The following is a 24,140-nucleotide window of genomic DNA, read 5'->3' on the forward strand; positions in this document are numbered from 1 at the left end:
AGATTCTCCACCGCTCCCCGCAAGTACATTAATTTATTACTTTGTAAACCTGAGAGTGCTATACTGTAAGATTATTACCATAAACTTTTCCAGAGAGCCTGGCTGTCTCACACCTTGGAATAGGGACTCTTGGGGGTTGAACTTCAGATGAACACCCCCAAAGAGCAGGAATCATCTCTTCTATGAGACCGAGAGGTCTCTGAGAGCTGCAGGTCTGGGTCATCTCCATGTTCCAAGCTGTGCTGATCAACTTTATATCAACTTGACATGAGCTAGAATCATCAGAGAGGGGCATCACAATTGAGAAAATGCCTCTATAAGATCCAGCTGTAGGGCTGAAGAGATGGCTGAGTGGTTAAGAGCACAGACTGGCCAGGTGGTGGGGGCACACGCCTGTAATCCCAGCACTCTGGGAGGCAGAGGCAGGCGGATTTCTGAGTTTGAGGCCAGCCTGGTCTATAGAGTGAGTTCCAGGACAGCCAGGGCTATACAGAGAAACCCTGTCTCGAAAAACCAAATCCAAAAAACCAAAAAAACAAAAAACCCCAAAAAACAACAACAACAAAAAAAGAGCATGGACTGATTTTCCAGAGGTCATGAGTTTAATTCCAAGCAACCACATGGTGGCTCACAACCATTTGTAATAGGATCCGAAGCCCACTTCTGGTGTGTCTGAAGACAGTATGTATATGTGTACTAATATACATAAAATAAATCTTTAAAAGGAAAGAGAGGGGCTAGAGAGATGGCTCAGTGGTTAAGAGCACCAACTGCTCTTTCGAAGGTCCTGAGTTCAAATCCCAGCAACCACATGGTGGCTCACACCCATCTGTAGTGAGATGACGCCCTCTTCTGGTGTGTCTGAAGACAGCTACAGTGTACTTACATATAATAAATAAAATAAATCTTTGCCAGGTGTGGTGGTGCACGCCTGTGATCCCAGCACTTGGGAGGCAGAGGCAGGTGGATCTGAGTTCAAAACCAGCCTGGCCTACAGAGTGAGTTCAAGGACAGCCAGTTCTACACAGAGAAACCCTGTCTCGGAAACAGAAAACAGGAAAGAAAGAAAAGAAAGAAAGGAAAGAAAAATGTTTTGACTCAATTTTTAAAATAATTTTTTGTTTGTTTTTTGTTTTTTCGAGACAGGGTTTCTCTGTATAGATCTGGCTGTCCTGAAACTCACTCTGCAGACCAGGCTGGCCTCGAACTCAGAAATCCGCCTGCCTCTGCCTCTCAGAGTGCTGGGATTACAAAATAATTTTTAAATTTGATTGTAAATATATTAATGTTTCGCCTTCATGGACGCCTGTGCACCATATATGCATTGTGCCTGCAGAGGCCAGAAGAGGGCGCAGGATCCCTGGAACTGGAGTTACACACAGATGGTTGTGAGCTGCCATGTGGGGGCTGAGAACCACACCCTGGTCTTCTGCAAGAGCATCGAGTACTCTAACTGCTGAGCCACCTCTTAAGCCTCTAGGTTCTCTCTGACCTCTATATACTAAAGAAACGGGGCCAACCACCAATTCCCATCCAATGCAATAGAGTTTGTACTGGGTTTTGTCCCTTGTGTATTTACATCTTCTGTCTCCCAGAAATGTGGTTTCCAGTCTTCTTTCTAATCCTCCTCACTCGGGTGGAGCATAGAACCCAGGGTCTTGCACGTGGTAGGGTAAGATTTCTCCACTAACTACACTCCTGCCCAGAATCAGACCAGAAGACTAGCTGAGTCTAGGTACTAGAAAGATTATAGCAAAAAAAAAATAAAAATAAAAAATAAATAAATAAAAAAGCATTTCACAGAACAATGTGGCAGATCAGAAGGACATAGACACCAGCTTGCCTGGGCTCCTAGCTGCCCGATTGGTGACAACATGGTCATCTGATCACGAGTGCAGATGAGAGTAACACTTTGTAAGCTACTCTATAGGATGCTGTGGATTGAAAGCCATATAAATGCAGACACTGGGCCACTGAGATGGCTCAGCAAGTAAAGGCCCTTGTTGCCAAGTCTGATGATGCAAGCAGAAAAAGAGCATCAACTCCCAGAAGTTAGCCTCTGGTGTCTGTATGCACACCACTATAAATGTGTGTGTGTGTGTGTGTGTGCATAATTTTTGAGACAGAATCTATGTAGCCCTGAGTGGCTTGAAACTCACTATGTACACTACGCTGGCCTTATTAAAAAAAAAAAAAGATTTATTTTTTGCATGAGTACACTATAGCTGTCTTTAGACACACCAGAAGAGGGCAACAGACATTTTTTAAAAAAAAAAGATTTATTTATTATATGTAGGTACATGGTAGCTATTTTCAGACACACCAGAAGAGGGCATCAGATCTCATTATGGATGGCTGTGAGCCACCATGCGGTTGCTGGGATTTGAACTCAGGACTTTCAAGAAGAGCAGTTGGTGCTCTTCACCACTGAGCCATCACTCCAGCCCCAAGGGCAACAGATCTTTTTACAGATGGTTGTGAGCCACCACCTGGTTGCTGGGAATTGAATTCAGGTTCTCTGGAAGAACAGTCAGTGCTCTTAACCACTGAGCCATCTCTCCAGCCCGTCTTTTTTTTTTTTCTCCAAACCAGGCATGGTGGAACATCCCTAATCACAGCATTTAGGAGGCAGAGGTGGGTGGATTCTATGAGTTCAAGGCTGTCTCTTGATGTACAGAGTTCTAGGACAAAGTATCTTAGTCGGGGTTTTACTGCTGTGAACAGAACAGACACCATGACCAGGGCAACTCTTATAAAAGGCAACACTTAATTGGGGCTGGCTTATAGATTCGGAGGCTCAGTTCACTTTCACCATGGCAAGAACATGACAGCAGCCAGGTAGGCATGGTGCAGGAGGAGCTGAGAGTTCTACCTCTTATTCTGAAGGCAGCTAGAAGACTGATTTCCAAGAAGCTAGGAGGAGGGTCTCAAAGCCCACCCCCACAGTGACAATACTTCCTCCAACAGGGCCACACCCCCTAACAGTGCCACTCCCTGGGCCAAACACATTCAAACCACCACACAAGGACCAAGCACCGAGACCAAAAGCAAGCTGGGAAGGGAAGGGTTTATTTTGTTTGCACTTTCAGATTAACATCCATCCTTGAAAGACATGGGGGAGGGGGGCTGGAGAGATGGCTCAGCGGTTAAGAGCACTGACTGCTCTTCCAGAGGTCCTGAGTTCAAATCCCAGCAACCACATGGTGGCTCACAACCATCTGTAATGAGATCTGGCTCCCTCTTCCAGGTTCTGAAGACAGCTACAGTGTCCTTACATATAATAAATAAGTAAATCTTTAAAAAAAAAAAAAAGCCATCAGGACAGGAACTCAAACAGGACACTCCAGAAACTTTGAGGCAGGAGCTGATGCAGAAGCCGTGGACGGCTGCTGCTTACTGGCTGACTCATCATGGCTGGCTCAGCCTGCTTCCTTATAGAGCCCAGGCCCACTAGCCTAAGATGGCTCCACCCACTATGGGCTGGGCCTCCCCCCTCCCCATCAATCACTAATTATGAAAATTCCCTACTGACTTATTTTTGTTGTTGTTGTTTGTTTTTGTTTGGTTTTGGTTTTGGATTTGGTTTCCCTCCTCCCCCCCACCCCCCAGACAGTGTTTCTCTGTATAGGCTATACAGGGCTGGTATACTCCAGCCTGGAATATACCTGGAATTCACTCTGTAGACCAGGCTAGCCTCAAACTCAGAAATCTGCCTGCCTCTGCCTCCCAGAGGGCTGGGATTACAGGTGTGCACCACCACCGCCCAGCCCCTACTGACTTATTTACAACCTGATCTTACAGAGGCGGTTTCTTAATTGAGATTCCCTCCTGTCAAATGACTTTAGTTTGTATCAAGCTGACATAAAACTAGCCAACACATAAGGCTACATAATAAACCCCTGTCTCTGAAAAGAAAAGCAAAAACAAAAAACAACCCACCACCACTACCAAGTAGCTATAAGATACAATCTTATAACTGATAGACCTTAGAGCTTGGGGGAGGTGGATCCCTCTTCCAAAGCCTGCCTAGCTTAGGAGGTGAGCTTAAGGCCAGCCTGAGTCATTGCATTTTGCATTTACTGCTCTTGCAGGGGGCCCAGGTTTGGTTCCTCGCAGGGTGGCTTACGATCTCGCGTAACTCCAGTTCCATGGCATCTGGAGCCCTCTTCTGACCTGCGGGCACCAGGCGTGCACCTACTGCGCATACATACATATGCATGTAAAACACATCCACAAATTTAAAAGAAATTAATTGACATGGGCGTGGTACAGTGGGGTATTTATCTAACACAAGCAAAACTCTAGTGCTGCAAAACGAAGAGGAGGAGGAGGAAAAAGGAGGGGGAAAGGAGGACATCCTTACTGATGAATGTGTGATGGATGCTGAGTGGAATGTCATGGTCCACACCTGCTGTCTCGGCACTTGGGAGGAGAAGGCTGCAGGATCCAAGACTTAAAGGTTAGCCTTGGCTACATTGTGTTTTCAAGGAGAAGCTGAGATACATCAAACCCTGACTCAAAACTCAAAGCAAATAAGTAACTTTGTAAAAAAATGAGTGAGGGACAGATGTGGGTCAGCAGACAAAGGCTTTCTCCTGGACAAGCCTGGCTACCCACATCTGATCCCTGGAACCCACAGAAAGGTGGAAGGTAGAACTAAGTCCATTTCATACACATACACACACACATACACACACACAAAAAAAAATCCCTTTTATTTTTGCATTTGGGTCATCATATCCAATAAATTAGAAACAGCAGCATATCTCAGACACTTTGGAAGTTGAGACAACACAGTGCAAATGCAAGACTAGCCTGGGCTACAAGTGAGACATCAGCACAACACAAGCAACACTAAGAGGAAGAGCAAAGCATCTTCCTTGACAGTCCTCAGGAAGAGATGAGACCATCCTACTGAGCTCCGTCAGTGAGTGCGGATTTGGATTTGTTCTCTCACCGTGGCTTTCTTTTGAGTCGTGATCGTCTGCTCTTTTTCTAACAGGCCTGAGTTGAGGGTATACACCACTATAGTGAATGCAGTATGCCTGCTTGTACACCACTATAGTGAACGCTGGGTGCCTGCTTGTACACCACTATAGTGAACACAGTGTGCCTGCTTGTATACCACTATAGTGAACGCAGGGTGCCTGCTTGTATACCACTATAGTGAATGCAGGGTGCCTGCTTGTCTTTGGGGATGAAGAGAGTCGTGTGCCAATCTCATAATCTCTGTGGGGCTTTGCTCTGTCCTTAAATCAGCACCTCAGGAAGACCCTAGAATCTCGGCTAAGATACCAAGGCTCTGCTGGGGCATGGGAGTCAGGGGATGGTGAGGGGGTGGGAGGGTGTACAGGCCTTTAACCCAAGTACTAGGAAGACAGAGGTAGGTGTTTGAACCCAACCTGATGTACAGAGCAATTTCTTAGGACAGCCAGGGTTACACAGAGAAAATCTGTCTGGAAAAAAAGCAAAATTAAAAAAGACAGCCAGGCGGTGGTGGCACACGCCTGTAATCCCAGTACTTGGGAGGCAGAGGCAGGTGGATTTCTGAGTTCGAGGCCAGCCTGGTCTACAGAGTGAGTTCCAGGACAGCCAGGGCTACACAGAGAAACCCTATCTGAGAGAGAGAGAGAGAGAACAGCTCCCTGAACACTGGACAGGAGCTGACAGCCCCACGGGACTGGGAAGCGCGGAGCCTGCACCAGATGCCTGGGCGGGGGATGCCAAATCTCTCTTTATCCACAGCACTGAGTTGCCCAAGAATGTGGCAACAGACCTGCCAGGCAAGGCTAGCCAAGGTCAGGAACCGGACATGACTGAGGCCTGTGTCCCTTGTCCCTTTCCTCTGTCCACTTGAGACAAATGTCCAGGACAGAGGAGCTATGTGCTAGCAGAGTCGTGTTTCTACCCGTACCATATGTGGGCCACCATACCTGCAGACCAGGTATGTGTGTGTGGGGGGGGGGAGGTGACAGTTCTGAGAAAGTCACACTTCAGCTGCACAATTGATCCAGGGGGGCAAACACCAATAACTTTGAGATCACACACACACACACACACACACACACACACACACACCTGTCCCTTCCCACTGGAGTGACTTTGAGCAGATCACTTCATCTCTTGGAGTGTCACAGAGTAAGACTGTGTTCTCACCGGAAAGTCTTCAGCATCGCAGTGGAACGCGACCCACAACAGGCCAGGTCCTTAATAAATGTCAGCCTCGGATTCCCACGGTTTTTCAAGGGCAGGTCCAGCCCTCTGTAAAGCTTTAGGAATGCAGGCTGGGAACAGGGGCTCTGAATGGTCTTCCTCCCAAAGGAACCCCTGTACTGGAGTCACAGGAGGGCGACCTCCTAGACTGTACAGTGAGCAAAGTCCCCCAAGGGCCCTGGCTCCCTTCCCTGCAGCCCGTTCCTTACCGACGACGACAGGAGCAGAGAGCCCCAAGGTTAGGCAAACACAGCAGCCACAGATAAGCCACTTCCAGGCTGGGTCATGTATTCAAGGCTTTAGCTCGCCCGCTGCCTCCTTGGCTCGGGGAGAAGCCTGGTCTGTGTGCAGGAAAATGGGCACCAATAGAAACAGCGGTCCCAGCCATGAACACCTGAGACCTTGGTGCCCTGGTACAGCCTGGGTTAATGACCCTGTTTATACACTTGAGTCATCCGATAAAGGGCATCCAGGCAGTGGGCAGGTGGCCCTGTGCCCTGCAACGGCCACTTCATTGACTAAAGTGATAGCAAGGCCACGTGGAGCTTCCAGTGCCCCTCCCCCACCACTTCCCCACCAGTCCTGCCAGGGTCAGCGTGTATGCGGGTGTGTGTGTGTGTGTGTGTGTGTATGTTTTTTTTTTCCTTTCAATGAACATGACTTCTGGAGTCAAGGTTGTTTGGCCAGTCCCCCTCCCGCCCATCAAGGATATAAATAGCACTCGCAGTAGAAAGAGCCAGATAGCTGGGAAGAAACAGGAACAAGATACCAACCATGAGCTCCAGCCAGGCAGGGGTCTGCCCATGCCAGGGCTCTGCAGGCCGCCCGACCATTCTGTATGCACTTCTGAGCCCCAGCCCCAGCCCCAGTCCCAGGAGCATGCCCATTGCGCCCGCGTCTCGCAGCCACTGCCTGTGCCAGCAACACCGGCCTGTGCGTCTGTGTGCCCCGCATCGCACCTGCAGGGAGGCCTTGGATGTCCTGGCGAAGACAGTAGCCTTCCTCAGAAACCTGCCTTCCTTCTGCCACCTGCCGCATGAGGATCAGCGGCGGCTGCTGGAAGGCTGCTGGGGCCCTCTCTTCTTGCTCGGGCTGGCCCAGGATACTGTGACCTTTGAGGTGGCAGAGGCTCCGGTGCCCAGTATACTTAAACAGATCCTGCTAGAGGAACCCAGCAGTGGGGCCCAGGGCGTCCAGTCACCAGACCGGCCACAACCCTCCCTGGCTGCTGTGCAGTGGCTGCAGCGCTGCCTGGAATCTTTCTGGAGCCTTGAGCTGGGTCCCACGGAGTATGCATACCTGAAGGGTACTATACTCTTCAACCCAGGTGAGCTTCCAGACACTCCTGGATGGTGGCCAAGGTGGGAGGGGACAGGAGCCATCCTGGGGAAAGGGCTTTCTTGGGGCTTGACACCCACTGTATCATTGGGGCCTTGTTAGCCTCAAATAGACAGCTCACAAGAGAGGCACAGAGAGGTTAAGCAACTATCTGAAGGTCACGTAGCAAGGTAGAGGCAGAGGAGGGCTGGGAGTGCAGGCCAAGCCATGCTCTTTGCCACGGTGAAACTCAGGCCTGGGAAACTTGGCCTGAATCTTAGGGAGTGTGGGAGGGCAGAGGGGGTAGGGTAGACACAGCTGCATGGCAGCCATATCTTCAAGGCCAGGCTACACTGTGAGGTTCTAAAGGTTAAGGTCCTCTGTGGGTTCAGAGAGGCCACACAGAGAAGGAGAAAGAGAGTATAGGAGCGGGGCTCCTTGACAAGTCAAGCCAGAAGAGAGATGGGGGTGACAGGGAGAACTGAGAGGGAGTCTCACCATGTCACCCTGGCTAGCCTAGAACTCACTGCATAGGCCAAGCTGGCCTGGCATGGGAGAGTGTTCCTCATAGCTTTGAGGAAGCTAAGAGACAGGCTTTGAAAGTTAAAGTAACAGCACTCTGGGAGGCAGAGGCAGGCAGATTTCTGAGTTCGAGGCCAGCCTGGTCTACAGAGTGAGTTCCAGGACAGCCAGGGCTACACAGAGAAAAACCTGTCTCAAAAAAACCAAATCCAAAAAACCAATTAAAAAAAAAAAAGAAAAAAGAAAGAAAGTTAAGTATGATGTCACATAGCAGCAGCAGTTCCAAATAGTCCCATTGCATTTACCATATGTTAGGACTCAGTCTAAGGGCTGAATAATTACATTATTATATTATGTTATATTATTATTATATAATAACAAATATTGGTTTGGTTAAACCTCATAATAAGTGTGGGTGACAGGAACTGTCATGATTCCCACTTGACAGATGAATAAACGGAAGCACAGAGAGTAAAGTACTCATTTAATAAAGGTCACTCAGAATTAAACTACATATCCAAGGTCACTCAACTAATAAGGGGCAACATTGAGATTCAAACCCAGGCAGCCTGGGTCTGGTGTTTTATTTTGTTTTTTTATTTTGTTTGTTTGGGATTTGGTTTGGTTCGGCATTTGGTAAGATTTATTTATCCTGGGCTGGAGAGATGGCTCAGCGGCTAAGAGCACTGCCTGCTCTTCCAAAGGTCCTGAGTTCAAATCCCAGCACCCACATGGTGGCACACAGCCATCTGTAAAGAGATCTGACACCCTCCTATGATGTCTGATAATGTACTTACATATAATAAATAAATAAATAAATATTTTTTTAAAAAAAGATTTATTTAGCCAGCTGGTGGTAGAATATACCTTTAATTTCAACATTGGTAGGCAGAGGCACTCTGATCTCTGAGTTCAAGGCCAGCCAGAGAACTAGTTCCAGGACAATCAGGGCTACACAGAGAAACCCTGTTTTTTGAAAAAAGCATGGCCGGGCAGTGGTGGCGCACTCCTGTAGCACTCGGGAGGCAGAGGCAGGTGGATTTCTGATTTCGAGGCCAGCCTGGTCTACAGAGTGAGTTCCAGGACAGCCAGGGCTACACAGAGAAACCCTGTCTCGGGGGAAAAAAAAAAAAAGCAAAAAAAAAAAAAAAGCAACAAATTAAAGCTCTTGCACTGAAAAAAAAAAGCAAATGAAAAATAAATATTTATAAATTATTTTATGTCTATGAGCTCATGTATGTATGTATGTATTATGTATGCATCATCTATGTGGGAGGTGTCACAAAGATGTCAGAAGAGGGTGTCAGACCCACTGGAACTGGAGTTAGAGGGAACTGTAAACCACCATGTGGTTGCTGGGAACTGAACCCAGGTCCTCAGCAAGAGCAGTCAGTGCTCTTAACTACTGAGCCATCTCTCCAGCCCGCAAGTCTTAGTCACGATATCCCCATTATCTGCTTCCTCTCTATAGGTGAATGGATGAATAAAAGTAGGCGGTAGGTGGGGCCTCCAAGGTGGCGGGGGTGGGGGGTGCAAGGTATATAACTAATTAGTGAAGGATTGCCTCATGTGCTATAGGCCTGGGTTTGATTCCTATCACTACAAAACGATCATCTTACTTCTCTGTCTTTAAAGACTGAGGTTGCAGTTCCCTAGTACAACTCTTGACTAGCATGTTAAAGGGGCCATCAATGTACGGCCCTATAGTAGAATGTCTGCCTAGAATGCACTAGCATTCACAAGGCCCTGCGTTGCCCCCCAGCATATGAGGGGTGGGAGCTGCTGACATCCTCACAGCCTGGGCTAGCCTCACAGCCTGGGCTAGCCTCCACAGACTTAGATGCTCACCAGCCCTCTTCACCCTCTCTGCCGCAGACGTGCCAGGCCTCCATGCCTCCTGCCACATTGCGCATCTGCAGCAGGAGGCTCACTGGGCATTGTGTGAAGTCCTGGAGCCCTGGTACCCAGCATGCCAAGGCCGCCTGGCCCGAATCCTCCTCATGGCCTCTGCCCTCAAGAACATTCCCTGCACCCTTCTGGTAGATCTCTTCTTCCGCCCTATCATCGGAGATGTTGACATCACCGAACTGCTGGAAGACATGCTTTTGCTGAGGTGACCTGAAGAATGGGGTCCCGCCAAAGGGGAGCCCCCGGCTTGGACTTCCTTGGTTTGGATACAGTGTATGTATACTACTAACTGTCCAGCAAGTCCTTGATGGCTCCCAACCGGGCCGAAATGCCTTTCCCTTCCTGGGTAGGAATGGGAGCTGGAGGCTGTACTTCAGGCCAGAATCCCTCCTGACTTTGTATAGAACTAAATTAAGTTATTGGTTTTTTTAATAAAAGGTAAGACCTGCTGACACTGTAGTTGCTTGTGGAAGGGACCTACCAATCTTCAGGGTGTGCCTTAGTCCTGCTGGAGGGAACTCTGGGAAGGACCAGCTCCCTGATGATTTAGGGAGAGATGGTGACGTCGACATCGGTGCTGGGGATAAGGTTTATTTTGGAACTGACTGTGAAGCCAGCAGAAAGTATCCTCTCACACCCTGTCACCTTCCTGCCTTTCTCCCCAGCAGAGGTATTTTCTCTCCTCATCTGGAGAGCATACATTATCAGCTTCTGGGTTACAGTTCTCTAGAGGCAGTCTTTCACCTCAGAGGAAGCGGGATTGTGGCTAGTCACAGAAATGCCCCATTCCCAAAACAGACAAGGCCACTTCATTTCCTAGAATTCCCAGTTGGCAGGAGAGACTGGTTCCTTGCTTTCTCAGCACCGGGACCTGAGCAGCCAGGGCTGCTGTGGAAGGAGTTTAGCACATGGCACGGTCACTCTAATAGCTAAAGCCTGAGAACACTGTGTCCCGAGCCCAGGAGTAGCCTTCCATTGCCCCTCTGCCCTGATGACCCAGTCCTGGGACCCTCCTCTCACACGGTCATTCCCACTGTCCTGGCCACCAGAGAGGCTGTGCTTGCTCCGTCCACGGCCTCCAGCCCCGCTCCATTCAGAGCCTGGCTAGGATCTGTTTTGATTGGTTAATGTCTGTGCCCCAATGTTTGTTAAATATTCTGACCCGGTCACCCTGGGTCAGGGTGACTGACCTGAAGGGTGAGCAGGAGGAAATGCTAACAGCAGTTGTCTATAGGACTTTCAGACCTCCTCCTGCCCGGCCGGGCCCCACCCCCTCACCTCCACAGTTTGGATCCTTCTCACGGGGGCCCAAGTTAATTATTTCTCAGAGAGGTCATTCCCTCAGGGCAACAGCCTTTGAGTCACCACTCAGCCTGACCCTAAGCTTCCAGCTTAGAGCCATGCCTCCTCCCCCCACTCCATTTATGGACACCCAGTGCCAGCACCAAGAACACCCTCGTGAGTCCATATTACAGAACAACACAGCACCGAATCCACAACAAGGATTCACAGAACTCAGATGCACAGATCAGGGTCACCCACATAGACTATTCTCTCTCTTTCTCTCTCTCTCTGTCTCTCTCCTCTCTCTCTCTGTCTCTCTCTGTCTCTCTCTCTGTCTCTCTCTCTCCTCTCTCTCTCTGTCTCTCTCTCTCTCTTTCACACACACACACACACACACACACACACGATGCTCACATAGTACTGGAACGCATACTGCAGCAGACCCCTCATCCCAAAAGACACATATGTGCGCAAGCCACACAGTCACAGTACAATGTGCCCGTGTCCCCAAGAATGAGCATATTGCTTGGGGATACCTTCACTCTGTACATATTCTTCTGCTAATTTTATTTTTTTAATGTGTGTGGATGTTCTGCCTGCCTATATCTCTGCTTTATGTGCATGCCTAATGCTCTGAGAAGCCAGAAGAGAGCCTAAGCTCCCCCAGTACTAGAGTTGCAGATGACCGAGCCCCACCATGTGGGTGCTGGGAATCAAACCTGGGTCCTCTGGAAGAGCAGCCAGTGCTCTTAACTGCTGAGCCATCTCTGGTGGTTTGAATGAGAAAGGCTCCCATAGGTTCGTGTGTTTGAATGTATGGTCCCCAGTTGGTAGAACTGTTTGGGAATGAATGGCCTATTATTAGTTAACTGTAGCACATCACCTCAAATACTCAGGCCATTTTCCTGCCTCTCATGTTCCTCTTCCAAGGCCACCAAGTATCATGCCATATTCTCCTCAATAGTCCATGTCAGCCTTAATCTTTCCCTTAACTTACAACTTAATTCATCCTTCCATCATCTAAATAGCGTTCCCCTGTTTGTGTGTGTGTGTGTGTGTGTGTGTGTGCGCGCGCACGCGCGCGTATGTGAGTGTGTGTGTGTTCAGACAGGGTTTCTCTGTGTAGCCTCGGCTGTCCTAGGACTCACTCTGTAGATGGGCTGGCCTTGAACTCACAGAGTTATATCTGCCTCTGCCTCCCAAGTGCTGAGGTTAAAGGTGTGCACCACTCCAGACCCAAATAGTTTTTCTTATTAACTCTACTTTGTTCCTTTTCAGAAATATTTGCTCTTTCTGTGCAGTCAGGAAGTGTGAGCTCTCCCACCTTTCCCATATACACTTTTTTTGTTTTTTCCTCCGGCCCTGCTCTGGCCTTTTTTGTTTGTTTTATATATATGGGTACACCATTGATCTCTTCAGACACCACAAGAGGGCATCGAATCCCATTAAAGATGGTTGTGAGCCACCATGTGGTTGCTGGGAATTGAACTCAGGTCCTCTGGAAAAGCAGTCAGTTCTCTTAACCGCTGAGCCATCTTTCCAGCCGCCCCCCTCCCCCATATACACTTTTTATTTATTCTGTGTCTGTGAGTACAGATGTGTTCGCATCTGATGCTTCAGATCCCATTTGGAGATCCAGCCAAGGACAACCCTTCAGGAGTTGGTTCTTTCCTTGGACCATGGAATGGGAGAGGGGTGGGACTCAGACCATGAGACTTACGCTGTAGAAGCCTGAACAGGCTGAGCCTTCTCCACTTCTGTTTTCTCATCTCTCTGGTCACTCTCTAAGCTCTCAAGCAAACTTTTATGCTAAGAACATAAAGAAAATATGACCAACCGAAAGAATAAATCATGCCCAGTGGAGTGAGGGTAGTTACTCGCCTTGGCTGTGAGCTTTTCAGGGCAGGGAAACTGTCTCTCTGACCAGCATCCTGGGACAGGTCTGTCTCTCATTTCCAGCAAGAGGAAGAAGAAGCAGGTCTAGCTGGGATATGGAATGTTCTGAAGGTCTAAGGCGGTCACTCTGTATTGAGACTTGAGCACAGAACAGACTCCTGTGACTCTAGAGACAGAATCCTTGCCCTCAGCACAGGCTGGAGTGAGTCTGGGGTCACTTCAGCCACCGGTTACTGACCATCTGCATCTGGAGAGGGTCCTTGTCCTCAGGCTCAGCCAGTATGGCTCACTGGGGACTGACTGGGGTCCCAGGGCAGCTCAGGGTTTTGGATGACAGCTTATGGCCATCATTGGCTCTCTCTTCACAGCCAAATCACAGGCTAATGTGATCACAGTTTTAAGCAGCCAATAGCTGTCAGCTGACTGTGTTGTGTCATGAGCCACCCTGCCCTCAGGGCCTGTGTGCACCCTAGAACCTTTGAGGATAGCGATTGCCCACGAGCCTTCCCCCCAGCCACATACTGTGTCACTCAGTGTCCCCTGATGTTTACTCAGTGCAGACTTTGCTGGACGTGAGGGAAAGGTTTCAATGAATGGGGCCCGGATGCCATTCAAATGGGACACTTCCCATGCAAATGAAGACACCCAAGTAATTATGACACAGTGACCTGAACGTGTGACAGTAGTTGGAGGGATGATTTGTTCCTGGTCTTTGCTAATTTATGAGTTCTTTAACCCTGACCCTTCATCCCCTATCACTAGATAAAATAAAGGATAGGAGAAAGGGAAGGAGAGAGAGAGAAATAGAGAGAGAGAGACAGATTTGGATCTAATTTCTTTCTTCTTGTTTCTTCTTTGAACACAAATACGAACAAACCACAACCACGCACCCTCCCTCTAGGGGGTGCTAGCATTTATATGCCCTCTGAAAAGTTCCCTGAATTCCAAAAAAATCACACAATCACACAATCGCAGAAACTATCCACAGCTGGCAAAACCACACCTCTGATAGAGCATGAGGCAAATCACAGTCAGCTGCTACGGACAGTCCCCGGCAGCCCCTGGGATTAAAAGGAAAGCACATCCTTACATTTCTGTGATTTTTTTTTAAAGAAACCGAAATTTGGGGCTGGTGAGATGGCTCAACAGTTAAGAGCACTGACTGCTCTTCTGGAGGTCATGAGTTCAAATCCCAGCAACCACATGATGGCTCACAACCATCCATAATGGGAAACAAATAAAAACCCACGGGCTAAGGCGGCGGCAGAAGGTGGCGAGCGATGCTTGCCGAATGGACAGAATGCTTCCCGCATGCCGGCCAACAAAGCAGCAGCACTCATTCTAAAGCTATTGAGAAACCACCTGAGAGTCGCCTCTGCAGAACAAAACATTGCACTGTCTCCTGGGAAATCGGAAGGGATTTAGGCGTTTTGTGCCATGGACCAGAGACCCAGACCAAACTCTGTGGCAGAGACACCAAAATTACACATTGGAGAAAAGATAGCTCCTTCAACAAACGGTGCAGAAGACTGGCTGTTCATGTGCTTATAGAAGGAAAGTCCTGAATTCAATTCCCAGCAACCACATGGTGGCTCACAACCATCCGTAATGAGATCTGATGCCCTCTTCTGAGGTGTCTGAAGACAGCAACAATGTACTCACACACATAAATAAATAAATCTTTAAAAAAAAAAAAAAACCCATGGGCTGGAGGGAGCAGCCCAAGCCCCGCAGATCTCCATGGACAGCACCTGGTACACAGACAGACAGGCAAATAGGGTTTGTATCACAAAACAGAACAGAGAAAGGGCATGCCAATGAATCTGGTGACGAGCCTGGTAACAGTCTGAAGGGAGTCAAGGTCAACAAAGGGGACTTGATGTTCGTGGCAGGGTGCAGCTGGGCCAACTTTATAAGAATCATGGCAAACCAGGTGTGGTGGCTCATGCCAGTAGTCCCAGAGTGTGGAGGTGGAGGAGGGAATCAATCTAAAGTTAGTCTGTCTTTACTATATAACAAATTCGAGGTCAGACAGGGGTATATGAGACCTTGTCTAAAATAGGGCCTCCCAATGCAATGTGATACACACACACACACACACACACACACAAGGTGAGGGTAAGGTCAGAGGTAACATGATAGCTTACTATACATGAGATCCTGAGATAAAATGCTCAGCCCAGGGGAAAATATCTAACTACAATATACCAGGGTTTGGTGGCACACACCTCTAATTCTAGTACGGGGAGGCAGAGGGAGGTGGGTCTTTGAGAGTTCAAGGCCAGCCTAGTCTGTATAGTGAGTTCTAAGACAGACAGGGCTACATAATAGAGACCCTGTCTCAAAGCAAACAAACAAAACTACCACTACCAACAACAAAAACCTAACAAAAATACCTCGGAAAACATCCTATGCTCCTCCTCAAAGCTTCCCACCACGCTGATTTCTAGAACCATAACAGAGTTATGATTCACCCGTCAATCACCCAACACACGGGAGGCAGGAGGATCAGAAGTTTAAGATGGTTCACTGGGTAAAAGTGCTTGTTGTGCAAACCTGATAACCTATGTTCAATCTCTGAGAGCCTGTGGTGGAAGGACAATCAATTCATGAGGTTATTGACCTCCATATGCTCACTGGAGCATGTGCAGTCCAAACACCCCTGATGACAATAAATTAAAAATAAAACTTATCCCCTACATACCTATGTTCATGCAGGGAACCCTAATAAATACGATGGGTCACAAATAAATATATGGAAATATGAAGTTAGGCTTGGGAAGGAGGAGGATTTGGTGTTGGGGTGGGAGGGGATAAGAGGGTGGTGAGGTGCGCACCCTCAGGAGGCAGGGCAGGTGGGTCTCTGTGAGTCCAAGGCCAACCTGGTCTGCATAGGTCAGAGTGCTACACAGAGAAACCATGTCTCATTACCCTGACACCCGGCAGGGGAGAGAGAGAGAGAGAGAGAGAGAGAGAGAGAGAGAGAGAGAGAGAGAGAGAACAATGGATGGACTTTGTTCAAAGAATATTATATTATCCATGTGTGAAACTGTAAAAGGAAAAAATATAAATTTTAGCAAAGAAAACGACAGGGCTTCAAAAGGGCTCAGTGGTTAAGAGAGTGTGGCGCTTTTCCAGAGGACCTGGGTTCAGTTCCCGCACCAGGCCTGGCTTCTCACAAACCCCTGTGCCTCCTGTTCCAGGGGATCTGGTGCCCTCTTCTGGCCTCCACAGTCACCAACACAACATGGCATCTACAAGTACACATGCATGTGAGCACACAGGCACATACACACACAGAGTTGTTATTTTAGGTGGGTGTTATCACACCTTGTTAGATTTTATTTATATTTCTAAAATATTTATCTTTAATCTCTTTTTACAGTGCAATCGTTATCCCATATGATCTGCCCCTGTGTTTGTGCACCTTGTGAGGGCAGTGCCATGCGGACCAGAAGAGAGCACTGGATCCCCTGGCACTGGAGCTAAAGCTGGTGTGGTGAGCCTGCCAGGTGCTGGGACTCAAACCCAGGTCCAGCACAAGAGCAGCCGGTGCTCTTGACAACTGAACCATCTCTCCAGATAGTCAAAAATGATACCTTTCCCCCTCCCCTTTCTGGCTTTTCAAGACAGGATTTTTCTGTGTAGCTTTCACAGAGATCTGTCTGTGTCTGTCTCCCAATTGCTGGGCTTAAAGTCATATGCCACCACGGCCTAACTTTTACAAATAGTTTGGTTTCCTATTCTTCAGAAAGTTGTAAAGTTCAAAGTCTCCCTCACTTACATAGGGAGTTTGAAGCCAGTCAGAGCCTCAAGAAACAGAATAGAAGCCGGCACTATTGGCACACAACTTTGAGTCTGGCACTCAGGACACAGAGGCAGGTGGATCTCTCTGAGTTTAAGGCCAGCCTCATCTACAGAGCAAGTTCCAGAACAGCCAGAGCTGCACAAGAAACCCTGTCTCTAAAAAGTAAGAAACAGAAAAAAAGAAAAAAAAAACGTATAAATGAGATTGCTCATCTTACATGTTTGTGAGTCTACATTGCTATTTCCTGTTTATCATTTTATTTATTTATTTATTTATTTTACTTATGTTTGTGGCTGTTCTGTCTGTATGTGTGTCTGTGTACTACTTGAATCCGTGGTATCCTTCAAGGCCAGAAAAAGGCTCCAGATCCTGACAGCGGACTGTGATCTTAATGCAGGTGCTGAGAATTGAACCCAGGTCCTCTGGAAGAGCAGCCAGTGCTCTTAACCTCTGAGCCATCCATCCCTCCAGCTCCTTGAGTATCTTTTTTCACTCAGTATTATGTCTCCCTACTCTGTGTGGAAGTATGTATTATTAACTGTCATTGTTGCAATGTATCTCATTACGCTGCGATTCATTTACTTGTTATCCTGCTGATCAACATATGGTTTGCTTTCACATTTTATGGATATTACAAACTCAACTGCTTGAGTGACTGTTGTTTACATATTTATTTATTCCTGTGTGTTTCTTTTTTCATTGAATATGCATATATGCAGGTGCCTTCAACAGCACAGGTGTACACAGAGTCCAGAGGCTGATATTGGAATGTCCTCTTCTGTCTAATCAACATTTTTATTTAAATTTGGCTTTTTCAGACAGGGTTTCTTTGTGTAACTTTGACTGGCTTAGAACTAGCTTTGTAGACCTGGCTGTAAAAGACATGGTCTTGCCAGGCAGTGGTGGCACATGCCTTTGATCCCAGCACTTGGGAGACTGAGGCAGGCAGATTTCTGAGTTCGAGGCCAGCCTCGTCTATAGAGTGAGTTCCAGGACAGCCAGGGCTACCCAGAGAAACCCTGTCTCAAAAAAACACAAAACAAAACAAAAGACATGGTCTTTTGCTGACCCGGAGCTTGCTTTATCAACACGCTGGATGGCCAGCAAGGCTCTGGGATCTGTATAGTGGTGTTATAGGTGTGACCTGTTACATCTGCCTTTTACGTGGGGTTGAGGAGATGGACTTCGGTCCTTACACCTGCAGAGCAAGCTCTTTTTCCGTGAGCCATTTCCCTAGCCCCTCATTGCGTATGTTAAAATACACAGTTGTTACAGATCTGTTAGGAGTCGGAATAAGGGCTGCCAAGTGACAGCGGTATGCTTATGTGTGCTTACTAGATCTTGTCAGCTTTTCAAAGTGGCTGTACCAATCCATAGTTCTATCAGATTTTAAAATCCAGGGGCTGGAGAGATGGCTCAGGGGTTAAGAGCACCGACTGCTCTTCCAGAGGTCCTGAGTTCAAGTCCCAGCAACCACATGGTGGCTCACAAACATCTGTAATGGGATCTGATGCCCTCTCCTGGTGTGTCTGAAGGCAGTGACAGTGTACTCACATATATAAAATAAATATATCTTTAAAAAAAAGATTTTGAAATCCAGACATTAAAATGGGAGGTTGGTGGGTGAGATGGCTCAGAGGAAAAGGTGCGTACTGCCTGGACACCTGAGTTCAATCCCTGGGGCCCACGTAAAGATGGAAGGTGAGAACAAATGCTACCAGCTGTCCTCTGTCCTCCAGAGTGCCACGGCATGTTTGCCCCTATATGTAAATCTTGCACACATGGTACTAAAAACAAAATCCAAACATGACATTATCCCCACCAGCGATTACATCAAGAGTCATTAAAGTTCTTTTTTTTTTTCCTTTTTTTTATTTAGGTTGGCCCTGATGGTACACACAAGTGCCTGATGGTGTTAATCCTAGCACTTATGAAGCTGAGGCAGGAGGATTGCTATGAGTTTCCTAGCAACCTGGACATAGCAGCAGGACTTTGTCTTTTTTTGTTTTGTTTTGTTTTGGTTTGGTTTTGGTTTTGTGGATTTGGTTTTCTCAAGACAGGGTTTCTCTGTGTAGCCCTGGTTGACCTGGAACTCTGTAGATCAGGCTGGCCTCGAACTCAGAAATCTGCCTGTCTCTGCCTCCCAGAGTGCTGGGATTACAGGTGTGTGCCACCACTGCCCAGCAGGACTTGGTTATGGTGATGTTCACCTTTAATTCCAGCATTGGGAGGCAGGTCTCTGAGTTCAAGGTCACCCTGATTACAGAGAGAGCTCTAGGACAGCCAGGGTTACACAAAGAAACTCTGTCCTTTTTTCTTTTTGGTCATGAGTTCAATCCCCAGCAACCACATGGATTTGATGCCCTCTTCTGGTGTGTCTGAAGACAGCTACCATGTACTCATATATACATAAAATAAATACATCTTTAAAAATGTTTTTTTCAAGCTGGGTGGTGGTAGCGCACGCCTGTAATCCCAGCACTCTGGGAGGCAGAAGCAGGCGGATTTCTGAGTTCGAGGCCAGCCTGGTCTACAGAGTGAGTTCCAGGACAGCCAGGGCTACACAGAGAAACCCTGTCTCGAAAAAAGCCAAATCCAAAAAACCAAAAAAAAAAAAAAATTTTTTTCATCCTAGTGTGGTTGTGCACTCCTTTAATCCCAGCACTTTGGAGGCCAGCCTGAGCTACATAGTGAAACACTATCTGAAAAAATCCAAAAATGATGTTGGTGGGGCCGAAGAGGTTGGGTCTAGGTGGTGGTGTTCTAGAGGTTGGGTCTAGAACATGTGCTTTCCAGCGTTCACAACACCCGCATGGTAGCTCAAAACCATCTGCGAGGCCATCCAGAGGCTCCCACACCCTCTTCTGCCCTCCACTAATACCAGGCCGGGGAATGGTGCACAAACAGCCAGGCAGACAAAACACTCACACGCATAAAATAAAGTAATAAAAAAAAAAACAAAAACAAAAAACAGCTGGGGCTGAGGGGAAGGCTTGGTGGCTAACAGCTGCTCCCAGGAGGCCCTGCGGCTGCTTCTCAGCACCAAGGCAGCTCACAAAAGCCCGTGTAACCCCAGCTCCAGGGGGTCTGACATCCTCTTCTGGCTTACAGAGGTATGTACACGAATGGGTACACGAATTGGGTAAGAATGTAAGAAAAGGGCTGGAGAGATGGCTCAATGGTTAAGAGCACTGACTGTTCTTCCGAAGGTCCTGAGTTCAAATCCCAGCAACCACATGGTGGCTCACAGCCATCCGTAATGAGATCTGTTCCTCTTCTGGAATGTCTAAAGACAGCTACAGTGTACTTCCATATAATAAATAAATATTTTAAAAAAAGAACTTAAAAAAGAAAACTGGGGTTGGAGAGATGGCTCAGTGAGCACAAGGTGCTCTTCCAGAGGACCTGAGTTCAATTCCCAACACACACACACACACACACACACACACACACAGACTCACAAATGTCTATATTGGGATCCGATACCCTCTTCTGGTGCTTAGACGAGCATGCAGACAAAACACGCATATCATAAAAAACATAAATTAAAAAAAAAAAACATTGCTTATAGGCCAGGTGGTGGTGGTGGCACATGCCTTTAATCCCAGCACTTGGGAGGCAGAGGCGGGTAGATTTCTGGGTTCGAGGCCAGCCTGGTCAACAGAGTGAGTTCCAGGACAGCCAGGGCTACATAGAGAAACCCGTCTTGAAAAAACAAACAAACAAACAAACAAAAAACTCTTTATAAACTATATCTATTAGATATTAAAAATAACAGCATAATGGCCCCCACTACTGCGGCAACGGTCATTACCTCCACCAGCCTCGAGGGCTCTTTCTCCTTGCCTCCAAAGCTAATGACTACCCTGAATTTCAGTTAATAATTTCTTTGAGTTTTGCTTTCTTCCTGTCATTCACCTTACCCGCCCCACCTCCCATTAGAGACCGGTCCACGCTCTGCAGCCCGGCCTGGCCTTGAACTTGTAGTAAACTTCCCCCCTCACCCTCCCTGAGGCCGAGATCACGTGCAAGCCCTGAGGGTTTTTCCCTGATTTAAAGAATATTTATTTATGCATCCCTAAATTTTGTTTTTAATTTGCAAGGTTGAACTTTATAAAAATGAAACAATTCTGGTTTCTGACTTCAAAAAAACCTGAGGTTATTAGTACAAAATGCTAATGTTTTACAAAACCTTGTGAACACATCAGCTATGAATACTGGCATATGCCAGTAAATTAGGAAAAGGAACACAACAAATCTGGGGGTGGGGTTAAGGCTTATTAAAAAGGGGGAGGAGCTATTGCAATTACAGGGCTCGGGAACCGTAGCTTTGAGGAGGGCTCTGACCTGGCAACAAAGTCTCCAAGGTCACAAGGGCAAAAACAGTTTTTCTTTCACTGGAGAGAGAGAACCGGCCAGGAAAAGCTAGGGGAGAGGAAGCTGGCAGGCAGCAGAAGGATGGTGGGTGGTTGGGGTCAGAAATGGAGACTGGCTCTGAATCCAGCCCATTCCCGTGAGGGGCTTTTGAGGAAGATGAAGAGCCGGCTCCAGGTCCGAGACTCCGGGAAGGAGAGAAGGAAGCTCATTCCAAGCTTGGTGGGCAGGGACAATTAGGAAGATCAACTAAGCTTTTATGAGGTAAAGAACTGGAATTTGGAATCTGTCTGGTTTCATCACGGGTAAACAGTGTGCGCATGTCTCTTACATAAGTCCAACCGATAGAACTGATTCTTTGCAGTGAACTCTGCTCTGGAACACAGGAGACTTAGTCTGGGGTCCTTCCCCTTCAGTGCTGTGCTGGGTGACAGGGCTCTGGCCAAGCTCTACGCTGTCAAAACATCTCATGACAAACACCTCTCTCTCTCTCTCTCTCTCTCTCTCTCTCTCTCTCTCTCTCTCTCTCTCTCTTCCTTCCTTTTTCTTTTTTTGTGCCAGAGTCTCAGGATCTCCAACTGGTCTTAAACTAGTTATACAACCAGGTGGTAAAGGGCCAATCCCAGAACTGGACAGACAAGTGCATCTCTGCCTGGTCTAAAGTATCAGGACAACCAAGAAACCCTGTTTTGTAAAAACAAAAAACAAAAACAAAACAGATCAAAAAACTGTCAGACAGCCAAAAAGGATACTGACCTTCTGATCCTCCTGCCTCTGAAGCGCCAGGATCACAGAGATCCTGCAAGCTTTATGCTGGGCTGGGGATCGACCTTGGGGCTTTCTGCATGCTGGGCAAGTACTGCATCAAATGAAGCCGCACCCCAGCCCTGGTGCTTTGCTTGTTTTTGTTTTATTACTATATGTTAATTACACATTAGTCTTGTTCTGACATTTTTGCAAATGTATACAACATACTTCCATAATTCTTGTCCTTTCTGTTTCCATCTCTGTCTCCCTCCCACTCGATTGATCATTTCCTTTTCCCAGGTGCTGCTCTTTATACTTTCTTTTTTTAAAGATTTATTATATGTGAGTACACTCTAGCTGTCTTCAGGCGCATCAGAAGAGGGCATCAGATCTCGTTACAGGTGGTTGTGAGCCACCATGTGGTTGCTGGGATTTGAACTCAGGACCTTTGGAAGAGCAGTTAGTGCTCTTACCCGCTGAGCCATCTCTCCAGCCCCTCTTTATACTTTATCTTTAATTTTATGTATATGGATGTTTTGCCTTCCTGTATATCTATGCACCATGTATGTGTCTGGTGCCTGTGGAGACCAGAAGGCGCCATTTGCAGCTCCTAGAACTGCAGTTGTGGACAGTTGTCAGCTCCCTTGTGGGTGCTGGGTGTCAAACCCAGGTCTTTTGCAAGAGCCATCTCTGCAGTACCTAAACCTTTATACTTTCATGGTTTTTGTTTTCAGTGAACTATTGAGTTTCTTTTCAGGCCCTTTACAGGAGCATGGGTGAGGGGTGTGTACAGGAGTATTGACATCTTACCAGTGGCTACACTGGAAAATGTCTCTTCCTCTCTTTAGTATGTTTTTTCTTTTTTTCGGGTCCCCCCCCCCCAGACAGGGTTTCTCTGTGCAGCCCTGGCTGTCCTGGAACTCGCTCTGTAGACCAGGCTGGCCTTGAACTCAGAAATCTGCCTGCCTCTGCCTCCCAGAGTGCTGGGATTACAGGCGTGCAACACCACTGACCGGCTTGTTTTTTCTGAGGGAAATGAAAACAATTGTCTACTCATCCTAGACAGGAAACCAATGACAGACCAAAGTCTGTATAAAACTAACCAGCAACAATTCACCCAGTGTGGTGAACCAATGAGTTTATTGGGGTTACTTATAGGAGCATGGATGACTCAAAAATCAGTCAGCTGCATTACTGAAAAGTCGCCCATGGAAACGTCACCCCAGCATGAGTTATAAAAGCTGCATCTCTTTGCTGGACTTGAAGGCAGCTGGACAGGTTGGAATGTCTCTTCTCTCCAGCAGTCCCTAGTGCTCATATACACTCAAGGAACTTTGTGAATCTTGTATGTTTAGGAACCGAGGCTCGTGAGCTGTTTACTTTTCTAAATTTTATTCTAATTTTTATTTTGTAGGTAGTGTTTTGCTTGCAAGTTTATCAGTGGATCATGTGCATACTTGGCACCCTCAAGAGGACAGAGGAAGGCATTGGATCCCTTGAAACTGGAGTCACAGGTGGTTGTGATCCACCCTGTGGGTGCAAGGAATTGAACCTGTGTCCTCTGGCTCTTAGCCACTTTAGCCACTGAGTTATCTCTCAGGCCTCCATTGTTTACTTGGGGAGTTGTTTTTTTTTTTTTTTTTTTTTTTTTTTTTTTGATTTGGTTTTTTTCGAGATAGGGTTTCTCTGTGTAGCCCTGGCTGTCCTGGAACTTACTCTGTAGACCAGGCTGGCCTCGAACTCAGAAATCTGCCTGCCTCTGCCTCCCAGAGTGCTGGGATTACAGGCGTGTGCCACCACCGCCTGGCTACTTGGGGAGTCTTAAGGACTATCCACCCAGGATAGAATGCTTCAAACTGGCCATCAGCCCCTCCTTCCCACCCCACCCCCCATTCTTGCACAGTAGCTGTCAAAAATGGCAGCTCTTGAAAAAATGGTGGCACCATGACATCTCAGCTTGCAACCATCACAGGAGCTGTCCTCAATGTAGCATTTTCTTTCCTGCCTCAGCAGGAGCTGTCCACGGTGACACTCTTCCTGCCTCAGCCTACTGCCATTATGAAGAGCTGTC

At 47.4% G+C, this 24,140-nt stretch overlaps 1 protein-coding gene across 1 annotated transcript; it reads left to right on the forward strand.

Annotated features, from left to right (window-relative positions):
- The first annotated feature begins 6,974 nt into the window (after positions 1-6,974).
- On the forward strand, positions 6,975-10,397 carry Nr0b2 (nuclear receptor subfamily 0 group B member 2). Its single transcript, XM_052177656.1, has 2 exons — positions 6,975-7,540; positions 9,928-10,397. Exons 1-2 carry the CDS (start codon positions 6,988-6,990, stop codon positions 10,167-10,169), a joined length of 795 nt encoding a protein of 264 aa, XP_052033616.1. The 5' UTR covers positions 6,975-6,987; the 3' UTR covers positions 10,170-10,397.
- The last annotated feature ends 13,743 nt before the right edge of the window (positions 10,398-24,140 follow it).

Source organism: Apodemus sylvaticus, chromosome 3 (genome assembly GCF_947179515.1).
Source record: "Apodemus sylvaticus chromosome 3, mApoSyl1.1, whole genome shotgun sequence".
Taxonomy (NCBI): Eukaryota; Metazoa; Chordata; class Mammalia; order Rodentia; family Muridae; genus Apodemus; species Apodemus sylvaticus.